A 19,555-nucleotide genomic window follows, 5' to 3' on the forward strand; every position below is an offset into this window, starting at 1 on the left:
TCATTCTTGTATTTTTACGTGAATCTAAGTGCTGTCTGGCAGCTTCCTCACGGCAGAATTAATGTGTAAATATTCTTCTCAGCAATTAAAACAACAGCCTCTCTCTTTCTGTTTCTCTCAGCACAATAATCACACTGGTAAGTTTATTATTGAACGAGCAGTGATTCATAAAAGTTTGTTTATTCTTCAACTTTTTTAAAAATTTGTTTTATTACAAAATCATCCCAAAATTCCCTTATTTGAAATATGTTGTCTGAGATCTCAGCAGTGTTTTCTGTTTCTATTTGTGAAGCACTGGATCAATATGAAGCAGTTGTGTTGAAAATGGTTCACTGTTCTGAAGCATTTGATTCAGTCGAAATAGCGACATCTGCAGAGCAACTATTGGTATTGCATCTGTATGGATGGATTCTATCTGAGACATTGATGAAACAGTTAGTCAGAATATGTGTTGTAACGAGGCATCTGCAGGGTGGTCACATGATTTTTGGCGTAGTGAAGCGAAGTACTGAAACATCGTGCTGCGATACATTTGCTTTGAAAGGTTGATATGATATTGAGTCGTCTGCATCGAGTGTAACATCACTAGTTTAGTGTCGTACAGAATATTGTATGAATCTCAGACGTCATTGTTATTGTATATTTAATGATGAATATATGCTTTGGGAGAGTTTGGACACCACTTTAAATTTTGCACAATTACTTTGGAGCTAAATTTCTTCACAATTATATTACTTTTTGAGATTTATACAATATTTTCTGTAAAACTAAACTTTATTTTTTAACTCCAAGATCTCATACGTGCAAGACACATTGTGAGTGAGGTAAGTGAGGGGATGTCTGATGGATTTATGGATAGATATATCTGTGTATCGTCTGCATAAAAATGGAAGGAAATATTGGAGTTGCGAATGGCTTGACCCGGGGGAAACATGTAAATGGAAAACAATAAAGGCCCTAGAATTGATCCTTGAGGAACGCCACATGTGATATTTGATAAGACTTAAACCAGTCTAGTCCACCAGTCCCAGTCACCCCATGCAGTTTTCTAGTTGATTAATTAGTATTTCATGATTGACTGTGTCAAACGCTGCAGAAAGGTCTAAAAGTACCAGAACAGTACAGTGGCCGGCATCCAAGTTCATTCTAATGTCGTTGAAACTTTTAAAAGTGCAGTTTCTGTGCTACGATGAGTGTGGAAACCAGACTGAAACTTTTCGAAGAGAGAGTGATCATAAAAGAAATAAGCTTAGAGTAAACCACTTTCTCCAGCACCTTGGCAAGAAAGCGTAATTTGGATATGGGTCAAAAATTACTCAGATTAGTGGTGTCAAGAGTTTTTCAGAAGGGGGTGAACAACAGCAGATTTAAAAATCGGAGGAACAGTCCCTGAAGATAGAGATTTGTTAAAAATTGCTAAAATATCTGAGGATGAAAAGGCAGAAACCTCCTTTAAAAATCTAGTGGGTAAGGCATCAGAGGGAGAGGTGGAAGATTTCATGCCATAGATCATCCTCAGCAAATCTGACTGGGAAATTGGATAAAAAGAATTAAAAAACTGATACACCTCACAGTGTGGTAAAATAAGCGGAGATGGTATGATTGGGGCTTTAATGTTGGAAACTTTATTGACAAAAAAGGAACGAAAACTCTCACACCTTTCAATTGAAGAGACTTCTACGGAATTGGGAGGGCAGTGGATAAGGGAGTTAATAGTCCTAAAAAGTAACTTGGGGTTGTGAGGATTTAAGGCAATCAGATAAGAGAAGAATTTTGATCTTTCGTCCTTTACAGTGTAATTAGACTCCTTTAAAAGCTCTTTCATGGCATTAAAATCACATCTTAGTTTGGAAACTTTCCATCTCCGTTCAGCATGCCTACATGCCCTTCTAATGCTTCGGACACGGCCATTAAACCATGGAGATGGTTTTGTCAAAGTAGGGCGGGCTTTGGACAATTTAACAGGTGCTACAGCATCCTGTGTAGTAGTGCAACGTTGCAAACATTTAGAAGCCAGCTCCTCTACACAGCAGGAATAATCTAAAGGGTCAAGCCGCTGAGAAGCTTCATAGGTGTTGCAGTAATTCTCACAGGTTTGCGGCGTAATGGGTCTAAAATGACAAGGGCCTCTAGGGTTAGAAAATAATAGTGTTTGCAGTGGTGATAAGTTACCAAATATTTAGTAAAACTTGTTTGAAATATGTTCTATCAAACATTCCTGAGATGTGTAGTTAAGGCTGATGTGCTTTTCTATTTCACTGTTTCTCTGTTTTTCCTCTGAAATATGATCATATACAAGCAGAGACAGGTTGAACAAAACATCCCAGTATTACAGTTCATGTCTGATCCTGTAATTGTTCTTTACAAGTTATTTTGTTTTATACTTTGTTCACAGGTGCAGCTACAAAGCCATATGTCAAGACACTTAATCAAACACAGTACTGGGCGCTGCTGCAGTGTGAAGTTCGAGGTTCTTTTCCAAAACCTAAATTACACTGGCAGGACAGTGATGGAAACATCCTTCATGCTGAAGAACCAAAGGTGACAGAAAGAGGAGGCCGCTACGACATCATCCTCAACATTACTGTGACCAAGACCGACAACTATCGCTGTGTTGCTACGCAGGAGGAAATCAACCATCAGATTTATTCTGAGATATACATGTATATCTATGGTGAGGCTCTTCCTAATCATATTTTAATATTCAAATGATTTTAATCATTAACATGTTTTTAGTTCTGAATAAGTTTCAATGTGTGCTCAGACTGTACACAAAGTGAATGAAATCAAAGCAAGTTGAAAACATTTTAAACTGAGTGAAAACTTCACACTTACACTGAAGCTCTGTGACTCCACTTCAGTAATGTGCAGAGATAAGAGGGAGAGTGAGAGAGTCTGGAGGAAATAACAAAGAACTGGAGTTAGTGTTACATTTTGAGATCAGTCTGAACAGTTACATAAGCACACACACACACATACAGTAAGTGTGTACATTCTCAGCCAGTTATAGTAAACGTCTGTATGTTCAGTACAATAAATTTTTGTGCTGAATAAACACAGACTGTAAAAACACTCCAGCAGTCAAATGAACTTTGTGTTCAGTCTGAAACTCACAGTATCAAAACACAAGTTATTCCATCTCACACTATAATATACTATATCACATGTTGCCACCACTTCTCTCACTGGCTTAGAGTGAGTAGAAGAGGTAACAGGCCATTATTTGACATCACACTGTAGCTATTCACTTAGGACTGTATAGGTGTTGGTTGAGTAAGAGTGAAGTTCCCCTTCGGGTGTCGGTCAGAACACACAGGACGCTCAGATGCAGTTAACTCTTCTTTACTGCTTCTCATGTAACACAACAGCACAGTATTGCAACCATTTAGGCTTACAGGTGCAGAGTTGAAGGAGGTGTGGGTGCATGTAGTCTATAACAATAACCGATACAAAGTGCTGAACATAATAAGAATCAGACAACCTAATATACTCAACTTAAATTACTTATGTCCATATTACTGCTATGGCACATATAAGCCTGATCAACACATGAACAGGTAAGCTATTAAACTAATTACACATTGACACCATAAAGAAATTATACTGGCTACTATTTCAGTAACAGTACAGACAATCTCCCCCTCCTTTACTCAATTACCAGAATACCAACAATGTCAAACTCTAACAGTCTAGCAACAGGCAGCGGCAGCTAGTATTAACATTACTGAGCCACATGCAGGGTCGTCACTAGAGAATTATGGTTAGGGGGGCTAAGCCTTTACCGGGGGGGCTGGGGGGAGGATTTTTTTTTTTTTAAATGGCCCCAAAATGTCTGTTTGTCATGAATTTTTAGAGTAGCAATAGGTGTAAAATCAACACAATAGATCTGTCTCTTCATAGTTTGTATTAGGCACGGATTTAATATGACTTAAATGCTTTCCATCCACTTACAACAGGAACAGATCAAGTAAAGGTACTGAAGCCAAGGAATGCTATCATAAATTAAAAGAAAAAAAGGGTCTTACATTGATAGTAGTTAGTAGATAGTTAATGTGTCACCAAAATATACTGAAGCTCACTGAACTTCTTATTAGCTGTAATTAGACAGATCGACTAGATAGAGAGATAGAGTGTTTTATTAATCCCGATGAAAAATTATAGTGTTACAGCAGCCAAGTCACACATGAATCACACAACAAACAACATAAGACTCAAAGATTTTAGTTATTTATGATTTTATTATTTTATTTCATAACTAGAAACTGAACTGAAACTAAAAACTAGGACCAAACTCTAAATATATACAATGACAGAGCCTGGTAATAATATGATACCATGAAGACACATATAGGATTTGAAACTGCAGTGTTTACTGGAAAATGTAAACTTGAAATTCACAAAGATTCTCTTCACTTATTACATTGCAGGTATCAAGTGGATCTGCCAAAATTACAGTTGTATTAGTACAGACTCTCCTCTTTGTGTTTCCTTGCTGAGCTGCAGTGGAAGGAGAGAAACACTTTGGAAGAAATCCACTTGATTTATCAAACTCAGACTCTCAGATTTTAGCACAGAAGGAGGACTGTGGATTTTGCCCCCCATCACTTACATTGTAAATGCATTTTCCCTCCAAACAGTTCTGTTCAACAAACAGGCAGCAAAGTTCTGTTTTTCCCAGTATTAGGCTTCCTGTCTGCCATGTTGATGATATCATACAAACCTTCTAACATAACTATGTTTTCTTTTTAGGTGGTGTCTTTAAAGACAGAAGAGCTGAAAACATCCCAGGTGAGTCCTGATTATGATGACGTCACTGTCTCTACATCTGACACCTGCTGTAACTGTGACTCCTACAGGCCTCAATCATTCACAAACTAGAAAATCTGTATAACTGTGAAACAGATCAGGGATCATTCTTGTATTTTTACTTGAGTCTAATTTCACATCACTTATGAGTGGAGACATTTCTACACCAATAACAAGTTTTACATAATGACTGTTTATACAAGAATTCAAACTTCTTTACACTATATATGTGTTATATGTGTTTACTGGAAATAGTGTTTGCACTGGTGAGTTTTTGTCTGTGTTACAGTCAGGTGTTTGTATATTTCTAAGTGCTGTCTGGCAGCTTCCTCACAGCAGAATTAATGTGTAAATATTCTTCTCAGCAAATAAAACAACAACCTCTCTCTTTCTGTTTCTCTCAGCACAATAATCACACTGGTAGGTTTATTATTGAACGAGCAGTGATTTATAAAAGTTTGTTTATTCTTCAACTTTTTGCTCAGTTTGTTTTGCCACAAAATCATCTTAAAATTCTCTTATTTGAAATATGTTGTCAGCAGTGTTTTCTGTTACACTAAAGTAATAAAGAAAACTGTTCAACTTATTTACTGTTTAGATGTGTCATCAGGAAAAGCTGATCACTGATCTCTGAGGAATCTTAAAGGATTTTAGGATGTAAGATCAATTCAGATTCAGAAATCAAGAGTTTAAGATGAAAAACAAAATAAATGATCATGGTCTCCTTAAACATTTTCCAGAATTAAATAAATTACAGTGTGATTGTTTATCAGATTGTTTTTGTTAAAATGGAAGAATTGCAGCTAATCTGAGTGTTAGTCAGTGTCTCAAACCTGTAGCCACAACCTGAATATGAGATCTGAGCATCATGAGACAGTTTTATATTAGTTTAGTGTATTGATCGGGGAAACAGATTTCTGAAGCACTGGATCATTATGAAGCAGTTGTGTTGAAAATGGTTCACTGTTCTGAAGCATTTGATTCAGTCAAAATAGCGACATCTGCAGAGCAACTAATGGTATTGCATCTGTATGGATGGATTCAATCTGAGACTGTGATGAAACAGTTAGTCAGAATATAGGTGGTGTTATTGATTCATTATTGGTATGTTGTTCAGTAAAGTCTATAGACTATTATATAAACAGATCACTTTTAAACAGAGTTTACATCAAAGATATTGTGTCAGATTGAGAAGCACACCCTGTATCCAAAACCAGCACAACACCTCTCAGGTACGAGTGTGATGTAACAAGGCGTCTGCAGGGTGGTCACATGATTTTTGGCGTAGCGAAGCGAAGCATTGAAACGTCGTGCTGCGATACATTTGCTTTGAAAGGTTGATATGATATTGAGTCGTCTGCATCGAGTGTAACATCACTAGTTTAGTGTCGTACAGAATATTGTATGAATCTCAGACTTCATTGTTATTGTTTATTTAATAATAAACATTTGCTTTGGAAAAGTTTGGACACCACTTTAAGTTTTGCACAATTACTTTGGAGCCAAATTTCTTCACATTTATTTACTTTCTGAGATTTATACAATATTTTCTGTAAAACTAAACTTTATTTTTTAACTCCAGTTGTTCACACAGACTTTTTGTCAAAGTCTTGAAGTCCAAGCTGAGATAACACTGATGACATTACTCTGGTTATTGTTAAAGACTAAAGCTGCTCCAGAGCCTCAGAAGACATTAAACAACAGTTTAACAGGCTGAGTCGTCCTCCTCATGACCAGTAAACTCATCTTTGACATCAGTAAAGTGTCTCTTTACACACAAATGAAGAATATGGTATTAAAATGTAGGTTTACCTCTTGTCTCATTAGAGCTTCATTTGGTTCATATTAAATATTTGATCAAAATTGAATTGTAATTTTAATGGATTTGTAGGTTTTAGGAGGAATTCAGATTATAAAACATGAACAAACCTGTAGTTTTTAGTTTAAAACAATAATGCTCTCCTTCCTGTGTGAGAAAATAAAAACCTCCAGTTAAATGTTTGATCAGCTGCTGTCGGCTACTAAAGAAGAACTACAACTAATCTGATGGTCAGTTTTTCATTCTGGCAGCTTGAGACTGTTGATCAAATGTTTCTCACTGACACAATTAAACTCTGATAACACAAAGGCTCAAACATACTTTACAAGAACCTATGATTCATATTTTATACACAATGTTTATATGACTTTAGTGTGATAGAAAATACTGTCTACATCTCAGACAACAAATTACACCTGATTTCATTTTTATTTTTGTAGCTCAAGAAACTGAGCAGAAATTCAAGTTTTGTCCAAACTTCTTCACTGTATGTGTCTCTGTCATGATATGAGTCAGAAATAGTGTTTGCAGTGATGATAAGTTACCAAATATTTAGTTGAATCTGTTTGAAATATGTTCTATCAAACATTCCTGAGATGTGTAGTTAAGGCTGATGTGCTTTTCTATTTCACTGTTTCTCTGTTTTTCCTCTTAAATATGATCATATACAAGCAGAGACAGGTTGAACAAGTTATTGTTTTATACTTTGTTCACAGGTACAGCTCCAAAGCCATCTGTCACACCACTTAAACAAACAAAGTACTGGTCACTGCTGCAGTGTGAAGTTCGAGGTGCTTTACCAAAACCTAAATTACACTGGCAGGACAGTGATGGAAACATCCTTCATGCTGAAGAACCAAAGGTGACAGAAAGAAGAGACCGCTACAACGTCATCCTCCATATTAATGTGACCAAGACCGACAACTATCGCTGTGTTGCTACGCAGGAGAAAATCAAACATCAGGTTGATGCTGAGATGTACATGTTTGTCTTTGGTGAGTTTCTTCTTAATCATATTTTAATATTCAAATGATTTTAATTATTAACATGTTTTTAGTTTTGAATAAATTTCAATGTGTGCTCAGACTGAACACAAAGTGAATGAACTCAAAGCAAGTTGAAAACGTTTTAAACTGAGTGAAAACTTCACACTTACACTGAAGCTCTGTGACTCCACTTCAGTAATGTGCAGAGATAAGAGGGAGAGTGAGAGAGTCTGGAGGAAATAGCAAAGACACACACACACACACACACACACACACAGACACACACACACAGTAAGTGTGTACATTCTCAGCCAGTTATAGTAAACGTCTGTATGTTCAGAACAATAAGTTTTTGTGCTGAATAAACACAGACTGTAAAAACACTCCAGCAGTCAAATGAACTTTGTGTTCAGTCTGAAACTCACAGTATCAAAACACAAGTTATTCCATCTCACACTATAATATACTATATCACATCTGGTCTCCACTTCTCTCACTGGCTTAGAGTGAGTAGAAGAGGTAACAGGTCATTATTTGACCTGACACTGGTGTAAACTGGAGTTATAGTGGGTGAACTCCACTTGCTAAACTATGATGAGCGATAACATGAATCACTCAACATCACAGATTTTAATTGACAGATTAAATTGATGTGATTCATTTTAAGTTAAACTGTATTTCAAAGAAGTTATGACAATAATAACATTAAATGACTCAGTTATGTTTTTTGTAATGGAGATATGGAGTGATGGTCATCACCTCAGTGGAGAAAGTGCACACGAGCCTTTGATGTCTAAATTCTGAAAATGTTTAATAGAAAGTACTTGGCCAAGTGGAGAACTGAAAACAGTAAACATCGAAATGTTCTGCTCCGATGCTGTCTCTTTCTGTTCTGCCCTCTGCACAGCGACGCGAATAAACACGAAATTGCGAAATAATCACCTGCGAATAGTTTGCATCTTAATTTTCCAATATGGAAAATTAGTCTAATTGGTTCACTAGTTTCTAACTGCATTTTACCTGTGTTAGTTCAGGTCATGTCAGCACATTCTGTTTTGAATGTCTGACTATGTCGTATTGTCTAATAGAATCTACGCATTCACCTATCTGTGTTGTCAAGGAAAGCCCCCCTCTGACCTTGGTAACCGACAGCTGCAAGACAGGCAGTGTCTCTCTCCGCAAGCTTACTCTGTGACCTCAAGGCCCAGGCTTGACCCAATGTAACCCAAATTGTAACCCCTAAAGATGGAAAATTCCATAACATTTGTTATGTAGCATCATCTGATATTTCACTCTGACTCTAAACTGTATGAATGCACATTATTCTTAAACTAAAACATTCCTCCATAAATGCATCTAGAAAGATTAAAACCAAATTAATACCTGATGTACCTTTACAGTTACAATGAGCTGTAAGCAGTTACAATGAGCTGAGCAATATTGACATTGAGTTGGTCCAATCATAGTTTCCAGATTTCATCTTCAATTCTCTCCACTGTAAGGCAGAGTAACAGCAGTAGATAGCTCCTTGCGTTAGCCAAGCAGCTGGCTTGTTGTAACAGCCTGAAGGACTCTTTATACATCCATAGAAGGACTGTTAAGGACTGTTGTTAAGCTAACGGGAGAAATTATCTGGACTGTGCAGCGCAGTAGCAGCAGGACACCGCCAGGAAGGCTGGAGAGAGAAGCAACCGGAGAAACAACTAGGAGAGTTAGCTTGTTTGTCATTGTTGCTAATGATATCAGACTGGTTAACCAGCAGCCACAAAGTTCTGTTAACTAACATACAAGATGACCAACAGTCACAAATGCACATTATGACATGAATACTTCATCTCCATGAAAGAAAGAAGAAGACCTCAGATAATGAGTGAGTCAGATACAGTTTCTCTCTCTCTGTCTCTTTGGTCACTAATTTCATCTCTGATGGTTAAATGTCTTTGTGTGGCTTTTTTGTGTTTTTTATCTCCTTATAATGTGTTGTGGGTAACGTTAGTTTGCTTGTTGAAGTTACAGTGAGCTGTCTGGACTCACTCAGTCATTTGTTTTTAATTGAGTGGTTGTTCAGTCACCTGTTGATGTTGTATGATTAGTGAATGAGTGCAGGAGGTCTGGCTGCTTGCTTCTGACAGTTTCTTTAGTTCATTTTTAAACTGAGCCGTATATTGAGTAATAAGCTTAAAGTAACTAGAATAACAAGTGTTAACTAGTGGTGTAACTGATTGTAGTTGATCCGTGATCGGTATGGATTGCCCCCCACAGTTCGGCAGTCATATGAACTGCAGATTAATTCCAAAATTTAATGTCTCATTTAAGACAAAGTAAACAAACTGCTGTAAGTACAAGTCATGGGCAGACAGCGTATCGTTAACAGGGATTTTGAAGAGCAACGATCAAACCAGCATCTAACGGTCCGATGTGACATTTGAGTCATGTTTACCTGCTGTTTAATGTGCTGCAGCTGAGCAGCTTATTAGCATCTAGCTGCTAACTGACGTTAGCGGTGAATGTTTGTTATCATCAAGTTTTGATGATGTGGACAGAGGCTGTTTCATTCACTGTTTAAAAAAGAAAGGTTTCATGCCTCATATTGCAATAACTGAGAATTGCATATTTTATATATTTTATTTTATTTTATTTAAACATTGGACATCTTAAGTGCTGTTTTCATTTAAGACCATGGGCAAAAGTTCCTTGCTGTTTCTTGCTGTAAGAGTGTATAGAGTAAATGGAAAGTAAAGTTCTATTTGTCTCCCCCCTTTTTTTCCCGCTGATCCGAATAATGATCTGATCCATGACTCAAATCCGTGATACAATCCGAATCGTGAGTTTTCTGTCCATGTTAACACCCCTAATGTTAACATGTCAGCTTTGTAGACTATATTTTGTGTGTTGTATATGTTGTATGTTTTTGATGAGAACATAAATCTGTTGTCACAATAGAACAATACTATAAATTTGAATTTCACTTTGTTGGTAAAATGACACATCTGAACCACTCCATGGCTAAAATGAGCACTTCTTTGATTAGAAACAATATGTATATGCTAAATGTCTTTAAAGAAGCAGCCTTTTCACCACTCAAGGGTTTTTGTTTTTGAAAGCAAATTGTTTTATTGGCATTTAAAATTGCCCATTCAATGTTGGTTTTCCTCCTGTCCTCCCTAATTTTTTGAGTCACCAGCCGCCACTGGTTTACACATTACTAAAGGCTCCACTCAGACATTCATTTAACTTGAATGATAAAACCCAGTTAAATCACTGGTCTGACACTAATTAGTCGTTACTAAAAATGTGTTAAATAATTCACACACAAACCCTGTAATAGATTTATAAATGGTTGTCACAACATGGCTGATTTAGTGACTGAAATCCTTAGAATCAGTAAAAGTTTCATATTATAAATGAAAAGAAAAAAAGGGTTTTACATTGATAGTAGTTAGTAGATAGTTAATGTGTCACCAAAATATACTGAAGCTAACTGAACTTCTTATTAGTTGTAATTAGACAGATATACTTGATAGAGAGATAGAGTGTTTTATTAATCCCAATGAGAAATTATATAAACCATGAAGACACATATAGGATTTGAAACTGCAGTGTTTACTGGAAAATGTAAACTTGAAATTCCCAAATATCCTCTTCACTTATTACATTGCAGGTATCAAGTGGATCCGCCAAAGTTACAGTTGTATTAGTACAGACTCTCCTCTTTGTGTTTCCTTGCTGAGCTGCAGTGGAAGGAGAGAAACACTTTGGAAGAAATCCACTTGATTTATCAAACTCAGACTCTCAGATTTTAGCACAGAAGGAGGACTGTGGATTTTGTCCCCCATCAATTACATTTTCCCTCCAAATGGTTCTGTTCAATTAACAGGATAACAAGTTCTGTTTATAACCAGTATTACCTGTCTTCCACGTTGATGATATCATACAAACATTCTAACATAATTATGTTTTCTTTTTCCTTTTAGGTGGTATCTCAAAAGACAACTCAGGTGAGTCCTGATTATCATGATGTCGCTGGTCTGTACATTTAACATAAATGTCCTGTTTGCTGTCATAACTGTTATTTTTCAGTTAAATTGTACCTGATATATTCATTGTAACATTTCTGTTCATTTTTATAACTAAACTAAAGATGTTATTTTTTATGATGTCTATAATTCAGAACAAAAACAGTATTCTAAATATTATAAATTATGAATCTTTTTAGCATCTCAGCATTTCTTTTCTTTTACTTTTTGTGTGATTCATTTAGCCTTTAACACCTAGAATATGTCTTTTAATTTTTTTTCTTATCGCACTTATAAGGTCAGGTTAGCATTCAGAAACTTTACATGAGATGAATTACATGTCACATATAAGTGATGATATATAGACACCAGAATCTTTTAGATCTGTGCAAATTGAGATTTATTGTGCTAGAAGTATCTAGAAGTTTATGAAATTTAGTTTTTGCAAGTTTAGATGACGACACAGAGCAAGAACTTCAGTGTAGATCCACCGGCTGCCTGAACTGTGTCTGTTTTCAGTCAGTCATGTTAAGATTAGTTTCCTGTAGTCGGCTGCTGCAGCTGGTTGTAAATTCAGACTTGATGTGACCAGTTATAACAGAACTGGTTCCAGTAGAGATTTCTGCATCACTGAAGTTAAACCACAAAAACTAGTTCTTATGAAATATTTACACCTAATGACACAACCAACTCGCTACAGAATGGACAATATAGTTCAAGAGATAATAAATAACATTCTTAAACTAAAACATTCCTCCATAAATGCATATAGAAAGATTAAAACCAATTTAATACCTGATGTACTTTTACAGTTACAATTAGCTGTTAGGTTTAATATATCTCCTGGCATCTTAAAACATATTTTTGCAAGTTATTTTACAGCTTGTGATGCTGTAATAACTTCTGTATTTAGATTGTTGATGCCACAACAAATGTTTCTTTTACATTACAAAGGGCTCCACTTGACTTTCCCTCAGCTTTAATGGTACAAACCAGTAAAATCACTGGTCTGAAACTAGTCTTAGTTACTAAGAACTTGTGAAATAATTCAAATACAAACCCTGTAATAGATTTATAAATGGTTGTCACAACATGAAAAAACAACATGTGGGCTATTTAGAGGCTAAAATCATTAGAATCAGTGAAAGTTTGATTGAAACATCCTTCCTACTGAGGATCAACACGTCTCAGAAACAGGAGGATGCTACAACAACATGACCCTCCTCACTACTGGGACCAAAACCAACCTCTGAGCTGTGTAGCCGATCAGGAGGAAACTGCTCATAAGATTGATGCTAATATCACTGTGTCTGCTGAGAGTCATCTCACTGCTGCTTTAATCTGTCAATCATTTTAGATTTTAGGAGCATGCACACCTTTAGTTGTTCTCTTTGTGTAGGTTATGATGTCTGTACATGATTTACAGTTACATTCTGAGTCTTACATTAACTTCTTTTTATCAGTTTCAGGTTCCTGCTATCAATGGATGATTCCTTTTATAATTCTTAGTGCTCTTTGTTGTTATTTTATATGTGTTCTACTTGCTCTCATATGGAAGGGTTACATCACACTACATTGTAAGAAAGGTAAGTTTAAATAAAATATTGTATCAATATAATCATAATGAACAGATTCTTTATGAATATCTCATGTTTATTGTTTTAACATTTGTTTTTATCTTTCTGTTGGCATCCATAAAAAAATCAATCCACTGAGTCTACATTCATCTGTTATTGATTTAAATTAGAAATAAATGTAGTAAATACATGAGTCTATTTTCAGTTGTTCATTCATAAAGACTTTCAATTATCATCAGATCTATTGAATCAGTGCAAACATTTTAAACTGAGGGCTTGAATTTTACATTTCAAGGCATCTCATCTCATCTAAGTAATATTTTATTTTATTTATTATTATAACACAATAAGGCGAACAAACAAACAACAAAAAAAACAGTAACACAAGACTGTAACAAGATAATTATGTCCTACGTGTGTTTTAATTCAAACATATCAGTTTAATGGACTCAATACAGTTCATGTGACTATTAACTGGAGAACTTGTGTTTCCAAAGTCAGAATTTTCTTTCATATAATTGTGTTTTCTCTCCTGCAGACAGAGGTGCTGCTGGTCCACATAATCAACAGGAGGCTGTCCAGCTTAACACTCGCCGTGAAGCTGTTTAAATATTGTATCAACATATTCATCATAGGCAGACGACAAAAGTTCTTATCTGTCACATGTTTAGAGTTTTAACATTTGTTCTGATCCTCTCAGACAGCTTCCAAATCCACCAAGTCTACATTTATTAATTATTGAGTACGTTAAATACAAATATTTCAAAGACATGAATCTATTACCATAGGTACTTGAACAGCATTTTGAATGTCATTCAGTTCGTTCCATGTTTTCTGATTGAATCAGTTCATACATTTTAAATGTGGAGCTTGAGCAAGCTTGAGCTGGAGCAGTTGGGGCATTTTGTTTGGTCCTCATTTATTCAAAATGGTGGTTTTTAAGATGAGGGCTGGTTTTAGGGTTAAAGATAGATAGATTGACTGATTGAATTGTTTATTTCAGTGCCCAGCACCTTTTAGGTGCCCAGCCCATATGGGCTTACAAGACACTAGACAAAAATAACCAAGATGGCCACGTGACATATCATAATGTACAGTTCCACAAATTCAGAAATAAAGCATTAATTTACGTGGAAGAAATGTCCTGTTACAATGGGTACAATGTTCTCTGTCTTAGCTGCTAAGCATCTCCTATAGATCTCACTAAAACAAAAATTTCCATATTAAAAAGCCAACTCAACACATCAACATCAGACAACCAAAACAAATCAGGGTTTTTCCATTTTATCTTTTCATACAAACAATTCCTCAAGTCACTATACAAAGGGCAGTGAAATATAAAATGAAATTCATCCTTGACAACACCAAGATTACAAAAAACACATAAACGTTCCTCTTCGGGAATACCTTTATATCTGCCTACCTCAATTGCCAGTGGTAAAGTTCTTAACTGAGCACACAGGGACCTTTGCCTTCTCTGTAAATAATAATCATCTTTGATTTGAATGTAATTTCTAAGCTTTGGCTTCTTACAAATGTCTTCCTTCCATTGTTCCTTATAAATCTTTAATAATTTTCGTTCAATTGTATTTATATTACACTGCAAGTTATTCCTGAAAATAAAATTAAAATCAGAAAGAGAAAATATTACAGCAACCTCTCTTGACCAAGGATAATTGTGTACTCGATCCCAGTTAAACATCTTTTTGTGAAGTCTAATGAATCTAAAGGAATCTAATGAAAATAAAGGAATTAATATTAAAATGTTACGCAGATACTATCCATGTGTTACGCCCGTAGAGTGTAGGCTCACTCAAGGGGAGACATATTTTAGAAAGTAATTTATTCTGAAAGAACAAATTGAAATAAGTGTTTCAGTTGACTGATCCTCGGTGGCTTTACTGATTCATACGTTAACTGCCAACTTAACTTAGTTGGAACAATACAACGACAATGCAAAACAACAATACAATATCAAAATCACAGTATAATATTAAAATTTCAACATTTCAAAATACAGTAATCATGCATAAACTAAATATTTTCATTTTAAATCAACAGGCTAACAGAATCACTATATTAGTTCTCTCATTCAGCGGTTTTATTCTCACTCGCTCGCTGGTGCTCAGCTGGCTTGCGCTATCTCTCTCTTTTTCGGCTGTAGAGAAAGGAGCTTTGGTCGCTGCGTCCTCATTTGACGCTTCAAAATCGAAACAAGGTCGGAGCATCATAACGCTTCTAGTGCGTGTTCGGCCATTAAAAACAATAGGTGTACTTAACGATATAATGTCCTACCTGATGATATGAACAGGCCTGCAGTTCCATCAATACATTGAAAACCAAATTAAAAAATCTACTAAAAACCACTCAGCTCTGTAACCACTGGATCTAAATTTCATCTCACGGTCCTCTCATTACAGAAAATAATCCTGCTTTTACATTATTAATTTCTAGTTGACATTGTGGGGGTGTATGTGGTGTGCTGTTGTGTGTAGCTTTGTAATTTGTATTTTGTATAATGTGTTCTGTGTGTTTAGGGACTGCAGATGAAAATTAGCGTGAAGCTAAATCTGGTGCAGCACATCAAATGTCAACATTTTTGTTTCATACTGTACATGGTTCCATTAAATAAAATACAACTTCAAGGAAAAAAAATCTCCCTCATTCATCCTCTCTGTTTACATGTGACGTATGTGAGCTACCTGGTTGCCTTGGCAACAGCAAACTACAGTTTGCTAATCAGCTGTTCGGGCTCTAACCGTCTACATTCTATTAACCGTTATAAACAAACTGACAATAAACGTTAGTAACCGTTAGAAGAAAATGAATAAAATAAAGAAAATATAAACAACAAAACACTCTAACTCAGAGTTGCCAACTTTGGGTACCTGGCTGGAGTGAGATTTTGATGATGATTGTGCCTTTAAAAATATTCACCACAGTAACAGTATTTCATCTAGATACAGCTGTAAGTTCCTTACCAGTTTTCCTGCTTTGAATCTGTTCATGTCTCTCTATCAGACGACGATTCTGCAATTCTTCCTCACTTCTGTCTCCTCTCTCCTGATTCCTTCACACTCTGAAAATATAAAAAGCCTTCCTTTAAAAATTTGAGTGAGCATAAAGCAGAACTTTAACTTGTATGGAAATTGTGGACAAAACACACAGTGGGGATGCACCAGCAGCCGATCTATCGAGCTAACGTTACATTAACATTACAGTAAAGTAGGCTAAAGCAACGACAGACAGATAAACTGGACGGTTAAAACACTGATGTCAATTTAAAAAAAAACTTTAGCGCCACTTTTTGCTGAAGAGTTTTTGCTAGCTACTTACTTTGTGGTCCTTTGTCTGACATTATTATTTGATGCTGCACGTCAGTTAATGTCATATATGATCCTCTGAAAGCGGCTCCAGTCTGCCTGCTGGCTTCAGCAAGGAGGGTATATTTGATTAAGACACCCGCGTAGCAGGAGTGGGCGGTGGATTGTTGGTCATCGCATGTTAACGGTAACAGCTGTCTCCGTGTCTCATACAAGGATACAACGTTCAAATGGAAAACAAAACGAGCGCTCGTAGAAGATACAACAGAAGCTGCGGTAGAAGGCCGGTCTGAGCCGTTAACTGCTGTAAAGGGACGTCAGCGTAAACGCTATTTCAGAATTTTAGAGGTTGCTAAACGGCGCTCATGTGCGTGTAGTCTCCATTACAGCCCCGTACATAACTGTTAAAAAAATTGCGTAGTTTAACCAGCACTCTATACCAAAAAGACTCTGACTTCATCTCTTCATCTCTGTTCGTCTCCGCTTTCGCAATGTTTTAGCGTGAGAGCGCGTGTAACACGCCAGAGGCGTGAGAGTTGGTAACCCTGCTAACATTAAATCTTACACATAAATATATATCAGTGGAGTCAGGCAAACCTTACATTTTTTGACAGGTGTAATTTGTCGATAACCATCATCGTAAACGGTAAACTAGCGCCAGCTCGTCCCAGTTTAGGACACCAAAGCTAACAAACTACACGCTACAATACATAACAGTACACTAAACAGAAAGTCTACATCACTGGAAAAACGGTATTAATACTTGTATGACATTTACTCACCTGAAAGGACAAATTGAAAACTCAGTCCGAGTCTGCTGATTCTCAGTGGTTTTACTGATTATACGTTAACTGCCAACTGAAGAAAGCAGCGCAGCCTGACAGCCTATAAACCCCCAGCTGATCTCATGCCTTTCACACTCCAAACACAGGTATATGAAACTGAACGGGGAGTGTCTGTTAATGTGTAAAATAAAGTGCATTCATATAAAAATAACATATTTAAGTAAGTGAACAGTTTCCTATGTGCCACACATGCGATGAATTCATTCACAAGTTTAGACCTGATGTTTCTCCTTTATGTTCCTTCTGCAAAAAGGAAGTTGAATCATTTTCTCATTTATTTTGTGTCTGTTTACATTCAAGTAACTTCTGGAGTCAAATTCCCTTAAGATTTGAAGATCGGGTAGAAAACAAAATAGGATACTGTGCAAATACTGTGCAAACCAGTATATAATGAATCATTTTCATAATTACTTACAGATATTTACTGATGGCTCAAAAGATCAGACAGATCATGTAGGAACAGGAGTCTACGTCCCGCAATTTCAGATTCATTTAGCAAATAGAATTACAGACAAGTTATCAGTGTATACAGCTGAGATGATGGCGGTGATTATTGGTCTGCAGTGGGTAGAAGAAGAAGACCTGACAGAGTCGTCCTGTGTAATGACTCTGCTGCAGAGTTTATAAAGCCTGAAATCAATCAGGGAAGATTTATTGTTTGAAATATTGCAAAGTTTATTTAGAATTCAGAGAATGGGAATAGTGGTAGAATTTATTGTGTACCTGAACATTTGGGATTAAAGGATAACCCTATTTCCACTTTTGTTCCTTTCTACCGCTCTCTACCTCCCTGCCTTCCCTCTTCCATCTCCCACCTTCTCTTTACAAACCTGGTGCTCCAAGAAGGATCCCATCAGCTCTGGGATTTCTGATGCTGCTCCACAGAAGATCCCTCAAAGAAACTGACATCATTCTCTCTTTCTTTCTATCTTTCTTTCTCTCTCTCTCATTAATCCATGTCTTAAAGCCAACCGCACTCATTGTGAAGTTTTAATGATTTTGATACCTAGGAGTTTTATCTCACCTGCTCCGGAGGCATTGAATCGGATCCTCATTAAAGACAGCAGCAAGCATTTGATTCCAAAAAGCTCATATAAGCTCAAGCTCCATTCAAAAAAAAATGTGAGTAGGGGGGTGAAATGTCACCTAAGAGATACCTTAAGGTCTAATTCAGCTTTGAGCTTCTCAATCACATAATCTTTGTCTTTCTTCACAGGTCTCATTTGCGGTATTTCCTCCTGTGCAGGGCCATGTTCCAAGACCAAGGAGGGGGCCACTGCTACGTCGTTGCTGGGGAACAGACGGACAATGTCATGTCTTAAAACGACGCTAATAACTGTGGAGTTTTTACTTTCGTGTTTCTGTGTTCTGACTTTGTTTGGAATAACACTTGGACATGAAAACAGTAAGAAAGCAACTTTCACTACATGGGTATAAATGGGAAGGTTGAAGGGATTAATAATAGTCTGGTAAACAAACATTCCTGATGGAGAAACTTGATTATTTGGCAGTTTATAGACTTTATAGACTAGGCAGTAGTCAAGCGATATGTACAGTAAGGTAAGAAGATTACTGGTAGTTTATGTTTATTGAATCCAAAATAATAAAGTTCCAGCTGTATAAAACTATATGAATTGTCCTGGTAATATTTCAGCTGTTTTTCAAAGATAAACAGAATCCCACAGAAACATTGTGTGCTCTTTTGCTATTTTGCACCCAGTAAACCCTCAGTCTGAAAGAGTTGTCAAAAACCAAAACAAACCCAAACAGGTCTTTAAGTGTCTGTGTCATGTGACATCAGGTTTCTTATATGATAAACTATAAGCTAAAAAACACTTAAATTATGTCAGTATGAAAAATATCTTTAAATTAATCTGAATATTAACTGAAGTTCTTGTAAACTGTAGTTTCATAGATACAGAGGTGACATGTGAATGTGTCGTCTGTTTCCTTCATTAACCTGATTACTTTCTATTTAAACACAATAATTAAAACATGTTTCATCTTTCATCTCCAGGTGTTGTTGAAGTGAATGCAGCAGAAGGAAGTGATGCCATTTTACCCTGTTCACTCAGCACCAAGGAGAGAATCACATCAAAGCTGTTTGACTGGAAGAAAGATCCTCAGAAAGAGGTGTTCTTCTATGATGCAGGCATTCATTACAATAACGGCCGTTCAGGTCA

At 36.4% G+C, this 19,555-nt stretch overlaps 2 protein-coding genes across 11 annotated transcripts in view; one reads left to right on the top strand and one right to left on the bottom strand.

Moving 5' to 3' along the window:
• Positions 1 to 19,555, bottom strand: part of LOC122981168 (hemicentin-1-like) — a 738,767-nt gene that overhangs the window by 54,694 nt on the left and 664,518 nt on the right. The window lies entirely within an intron of this gene.
• LOC122981172 (V-set and immunoglobulin domain-containing protein 1-like) overlaps positions 1 to 19,555 on the top strand; it is a 54,961-nt gene that overhangs the window by 17,193 nt on the left and 18,213 nt on the right. For 6 of the 10 annotated variants that reach the window (XM_044349777.1, XM_044349780.1, XM_044349779.1 and 3 more), the window contains 2 exons: positions 2,396 to 2,674; positions 4,750 to 4,788. The exons of 1 other annotated variant lie outside the window; for it this stretch is intronic. In XM_044349777.1, coding sequence (XP_044205712.1) covers positions 2,396 to 2,674; positions 4,750 to 4,788 — 318 coding nt within the window. Of the gene's footprint in view, positions 1 to 2,395; positions 2,675 to 4,749; positions 4,789 to 7,341; positions 7,621 to 11,585; positions 11,610 to 13,090; positions 13,214 to 13,742; positions 16,356 to 19,555 lie in introns of those variants that run through there. 3 more of the 10 variants (XM_044349786.1, XM_044349787.1, XM_044349782.1) reach the window with 3 other exon arrangements.

The sequence above is a fragment of the Thunnus albacares genome, chromosome 4, assembly GCF_914725855.1.
Source record: "Thunnus albacares chromosome 4, fThuAlb1.1, whole genome shotgun sequence".
Taxonomy (NCBI): domain Eukaryota; kingdom Metazoa; phylum Chordata; class Actinopteri; order Scombriformes; family Scombridae; genus Thunnus; species Thunnus albacares.